This window comes from Pongo abelii, chromosome 10 (assembly GCF_028885655.2).
Source record: "Pongo abelii isolate AG06213 chromosome 10, NHGRI_mPonAbe1-v2.0_pri, whole genome shotgun sequence".
In the NCBI taxonomy this organism is placed as follows: Eukaryota; Metazoa; Chordata; class Mammalia; order Primates; family Hominidae; genus Pongo; species Pongo abelii.
The window spans coordinates 72,644,064-72,649,964 of NC_071995.2; the positions used below are offsets into that span (position 1 = coordinate 72,644,064).

The 5,901-nt window shown below is 42.7% G+C and overlaps 1 protein-coding gene across 1 annotated transcript; it reads left to right on the forward strand.

The window, feature by feature from the left end:
- The first annotated feature begins 1,463 nt into the window (after positions 1–1,463).
- Positions 1,464–5,093, forward strand: ATXN7L3B (ataxin 7 like 3B). The gene has a single exon (XM_009248039.4). It carries the CDS (start codon positions 1,742–1,744, stop codon positions 2,033–2,035), a length of 294 nt encoding a protein of 97 aa, XP_009246314.2. The 5' UTR covers positions 1,464–1,741; the 3' UTR covers positions 2,036–5,093.
- The last annotated feature ends 808 nt before the right edge of the window (positions 5,094–5,901 follow it).

Sequence of the window (5,901 nt, forward strand, 5' to 3'; positions counted from 1 at the left end):
GACCAGCTGGGGCAACATAGCAAAACCTCCTCCGCTAAAAAAAAAAAAAAAGAAAGAAAAGAGAAGAAGAGAAAAGAGTTAAAAGAAGAGAAATTAGTCTGGGGTTGTGGTACACCCCTGTAGTCCCAGCTACTTGGGAGGCTGAGGTGGGAGGATTGTTCGTGCCCTGGAGATCCAGGCTGCAGTGAACTATGATGGTGCCACTGCATTCCAACCTGGGCAATACAGCGAGATCTTGTGTCAAAAATAAAAATAAGTAAAGAATGAATAAATTCTAAAATATTCAGATGTTCAGATGATCTTATACATTAGAAAATAATTATTTGTATCTGATTAAAAGATACATGTCTCTCCTTTAATCTGGAAGGAAAAGTACAGAATCAGACAGATATAAATATGTATTTTGTATTTTTCTTTCTTTGGTTAACAATACTTTTAAAATAAATTATAAAGATAATACAGCCTGCTCTATTTCACAGCAGTTCTGGGGACCAAATAATGAGCAAAAAATAAAGGATATACTACAGCGACTTTTCTCATATTCAAGTTCATAACTAATATGATTAAAAATAGTTAACATTTACTAAACCATTGCTTACATGTAAGGCACTGTCGCAAGATTTTTAAAAATATAATTTAATCTTAACCATGAAATAAGAATTAGCTTTTTTTTCAGATGAGGAAACACTAAACTGTTAAATGTTGGTTCAGGATTTAAAGTTAGGTAGACTGGCTCCCGTTCTCACAAATCATGCATATAATTTTAGGAAAAGTTTTATCTCCCAGTATATTTAACATATTTCAGATTTCCTCCCTTTTTAAGACAGAATACACATCTAATTTTCTCTCTGAATTATTTTAGAGGTGTATGTTATCATCTCTTTATAGTCACATTGCCTTAATGATCTCATAAGTGAGATAGATGCCACGGGTTTATTTGATCAATATATATGAATTATGCCTTTAGTATCAAGTTTCCAGTTTTTTCATTCAAAAAAGACCGAAAGATAAACTGTACTGTAATTTGTTTCCTTGCACCATCTAGTGGATTTAAATGACAACTGCGGCATTGCTATAAACGATTCACCAATCATGTAAGTCAAATTTTCAAACACCTCCGGAGAACTGTTCCTAAAATGATGTTTCGAATCACACCACAACAGTGCATATAATTACTAAAATTTTCCTTTTCAGAGGATATCAATTAAGCATGGCTGCTGAATTCATTAGCGAATGTTTAAATTTACAAATAAAGTAACATAAAATTGCATCCTCGCAATTTTTTAATAATCAGAGATAATGGAAGTCACACACTAAGTCCATCCTGTTCCTTTTCACAAACGCTCTCAAAGCAGCAGCGCGTTGAGAAGCCCCACGAGTCTGCGTGGAACCAGTGCGCAGGCGCTCTGAGGGGCGGAAGCGGGGAGGCGGGGCTAGGCCCGACAGTGGAGCGGAAGAGGCCCAGGCGGCTGGGTGAGGCGCTGAGACGGTTTGGCGGTGAGTCCTGGGCCAGGCGCAGCTAAAAGGCCTGCAACCCGGGAAACGTCAAAACAAACAGAAGGACTTGGGATTCCGGAGCAGTCGTCCCTATCGCTGCTCCTGCAGTCGCGGACGCCACCGACCCCGCCGCTGGAGGACTGGGCCCTAAAAGGCCTCTAGGCCTAGGCGCGGCCCGCGGAGCCAGACGTGTTGCTGCCGTGAGTAAAACGAGCGCCCTCTCCGCACTCGTTTACAAATTAAAATGGAGGAAATTTCGTTAGCCAACCTGGATACTAACAAGCTAGAGGCAATCGCTCAGGAGATTTACGTAGACCTGATAGAGGATTCTTGTTTGGGATTCTGCTTTGAGGTGCACCGGGCAGTCAAGTGTGGCTACTTCTACCTGGAGTTCGCAGACACTGGTAGCGTGAAGGATTTTGGCATTCAGCCAGTGGAAGACAAAGGAGCGTGCCGCCTCCCGCTTTGCTCCCTTCCCGGAGATCCTGGGAATGGGCCTGATCAGCAGCTGCAGCGCTCACCTCCGGAATTCCAGTAGCTGCAAAATGAGAGTCTGAAAGTGGCCAGGACAATAACATAGACTGGTCCTGTGGCTTGGAGGAGTAAGCTAAGTAGAAAAAAGTAGAAGAATCAAACAAAAGTTCTAATTCCCCCTTGAAGATCCTAGCATTTAAAAACCCAAAGTGGATAATTTAGGAATCCTTTTTTTAAAGTGTATTACCTGGAGCAAGCTCTGAAGCCCTGGGCAGGAGGAGCTGCACAGCCTGCGGGCCATGCAGTGCCTGTTGATCTCTAAACACGCCAGGATGTGCGCAAGATCCTGTAGTGCCCCCAATGCACAGGTGAGCAGTTGTGTGCCCAGCATATAAAATTTTTGGTTCCTCAGCCTTTCTGTCTGCCTGATGTCAAGGGCTTCCTGGACAGTTTGGACATTACAGTTCGTCAGGCCGTGATCAGTGGCCTGCAGTGGGACTGCTCCTTTGATATCTGAACCTCTGGTATGGGCTTCTCTGAGACAAGTAAATGTCAGGTGCAAGATCTGGATACTAACAGTTTCATTTTGGGAAATCCAAGAAAAAGAATTATCAAGTTTGATAGGGAAGCTCTGTAGGCTTGACTCCAGCAAGAAGAAAAGATCAAAACCAACTGTTTCCCGAAAGTCTAGACTTTACAATGATTCACCTGACTAGAGGACAAGGCCTAGCATTTGGCTGAGCAGAGCCCTCTTCCTTGCCCTCCAACCTGGTGGCATAGGCTTGGCAAATGGACAACTTGGTTGTCCAGACAGGCTGAGGATTCAGTTATGATCCCCTGGGGAGGTAGCAGGGACCTCTGCAACTATGCATGATCTCTCAAACTTCAAGATTCGTGTCTGGATGTATTATGCTGTGGACATAAGTTTAGTAGGGCGGTCATTTCCTACTCTGAGTTACTCGTTACCTAGCCAGTCCATGGGTGTGACTTGGTCCTTAAGTCAGGTCACTATCTGCCTCCCACCCTGGGGGCAAGACTGAACTATAGAAGAGCATCATGGCTGTGCAGGAGGCTGTGGTTTGAAAACTGAGCCCAGAGGGCACTTTCAGCTGTCCTCAATAATGTGAATGGATTAGTGCTAGGAGCCAAGTAGCAGGACTGGATTATCTCATCTGACTGTGTGCAGAATCCTGTTGAATGTCCCTGTTTCTTTGGTTGGGCAGTCAGAGCTCTGCTATGGTGAACATCCAGACTGTCACCACTTTCTCTCTGCCCCTTGAAAGGGATAGTCCTTTCCACTCGGTCCCCTTTGGATCTTCTTGACAACAGGAGCAGCCCTTTTATTGTTAGAAGTCAGAGAAAGACCTCCAGAATCTCCTGACTTTAGGGAATGGTATAGGGGAAGATGGGAAGTAAGAGCCACATATCAAAACTACCCTCCACTTTATTCCCTGAGCGAGGGTTTATGAAGTATAAAGGGGTGGGAGCCCCGAGGTGAGCGGGAACGGTGCTGCTTTATTTGAAATGTTTTCTTACCTCATTCTGTGCCCCAATAGGGGGTCCAGCCTCATCTGTCTGGCTTGGCCCCATGTTCCTCCTGTCCCCTGCTCCACTGCCTATCTGGTGCCCCAGGTGCTGCTTGCCACTCCAGCTTTCACACTGAACAGTTTCAATTCAGCTCTTAATGCTCCTGCTTCCGAAGCCTGCCCAATTTCTTTTTTCTTGGCCTCTGTTTTTTTTTTTTTTTCTTTTTCCCTTGTTTTTGTAGAAGAGTCAGGAGAATCTTTCTTATGGCTCCCTCTGTTGGGATTGGAATTGGAAGAGAACTTAGTTTTTTGTATTTAAAATGCAGTGTCATGCCTAAGCATTTCTCCTATATAGGACTGCCTTGCTAGTGTGCCCTCTTGCTGTGTCTTACTTCATAAGGAGTTGTATCTTCCCACCTCCATTTCAATACTGCCTGTTAGGACCTAAGTAGAAGAGCAGTACAGGCTGATTGACACACAGAGGGGTGGAGTTGGTCCGTGTCCATTCTCTAACCCTTGCTGTGCATGTATCAATCCTTATCCCAGAAGGTACTATTTAGACTGTATAGACTGATTTAGATTACATACTTTAGAGGATTAAGGAAACCATAGAGATTGGGCCTTGGAACTGTTACTGCCTTGTCCTAGAGTTGTCCTGATCAGGCTTGGGACCTAGTTACAGATTAGTCTTAAATAATTGCATTAACTTAAAAAAGTCAAACCTTGGCAAGAGCTAAAATAATTTGGAGACATCTTTGCCCTTGACTAGAAGACTACATCTAAGAGGATGAAGAAAAGAGAGTCTAAGTGAGACTCTGGCCTACTTCCTAACAATGTCTTGGAAGTGGGATGATGGTAAAGGAGGAAGGCCACAGTCCAATCCCTCTACCTTCAGATAGGGAACTCAAATTCTGAAATTACTGTTTTCTTTCTGGCCTTTTCTCCTGGTTAGAGGAGGAAGTGGGAAGTGGTTTTGAGTAATACTTTGTTCATATTACCCCCCCTTTTGTTTTTTGTTTTGGTTTTTGTTTCTGGCCCCTCTACTAATAGGGCAATAGCCTCCTGCCCTGGATGGGAATAAGGTGGGCTTGGTCCAACAGGTGCCCAGAGGGTACATACTCCTTTCTGGGGAGAGAATGCTCCCTACCATATAGTTGACAGTGGTTAGGAACTCTCCCTTTCCCTACCTACCTTCCTTTTAACAGCAGAATTCCTATTTTTCCCTTCTTGATTATGTGTATTGATCACCCTGCAATCATATTATGTATCTGAGTGTGTGTGTGTGTATGTGTGTGTTATGGGGGAAGGGGGGGTTCTTTAAAATTTCTGTGGTTTGTGGCTTTTTCTTCCATACATTAGTTCCCACCATCGCATGCCCAGGGACCACTGCCTGGCATTATCGCATGCTGGGATCATCGGGGGAGGGTAGTGAAGCTCACCACTGTCCTTTGTTTTGGAGATTCTTATTTTTGCATAAGTAATCCATCCTATACAGATAGCTGATTAACTGTATTCCCCTTTCCCCTATGGCTGCTGGTGTAAATAAACTGCATCTCCCCATCGGTAAACGGTAATAAACAAAATTTTAAAAAATGACTACTTGGACTCTGTATATTCATCTTTTAAAACTGTATGTTTTCAGGCATTGACATAGTAAGATAAATGTTGAAATGCTATTGAACCTTAATACTTCCTCCCTAACAGGAGTTTTATCAGAACAGAGAAACTGTCCAGCCTTGTTTCTCAATTTGGCCTCCAAATATAACTGTCTGTAGCATCCAGTGAAAGAGCCAAACCATATACAATCCCTTTTCCATATGAGGTAAGGTGGTAAGATAAATCCAATCCTGTCACTAAAAGCCCACTGTGAAAGATAGTTCCATTCGAATTGAACTCAGTGTATCTTAGTATGTACATTTTACCATCATTTTAAGCTAATATCCTTGCTCTCAAAAGGTAAAGTGATTCACAGCAGACGATGGTTCTGCCTTTCTAATTTTTTTCTCAATACTTAAAAAATTACCTCAACACTTTAGATCTTTCATTTTTAATAGTAATTCTGAGGTTTTTCATCCTATTCCTAACCAGAGTTTGAGCATTTCCCCTAGAAACTACTTAGTGATCCTGTGTCCTAATCAGTTTCTTGCTATGTGTTCTAATTTATTAAAGTTTTGTATTGGAAAAGATATTGAGATTAATAAAAATTACAGAAATGAGTCCAGAGAAGAATCTGACTCAATAGGATACCTCAGGGAAGCTTATAGATGTGTAACATGGTATTGAGTCTTCTAGGAGCACTCGATGTACTTGTCACTGTCCAGTTTAAATAGGCCAGGTCCAACGTGGTGATTTGAGAAAACTTAAAAATTTGATGTGTGAAACCCATGATGCAACCATAGCAGGA

Bases quoted from the DNA above. Each gene is read 5' to 3' on its own strand.
- ATXN7L3B (XM_009248039.4), top strand. From the start codon at position 1,742: ATGGAGGAAATTTCGTTAGCCAACCTGGATACTAACAAGCTAGAGGCA.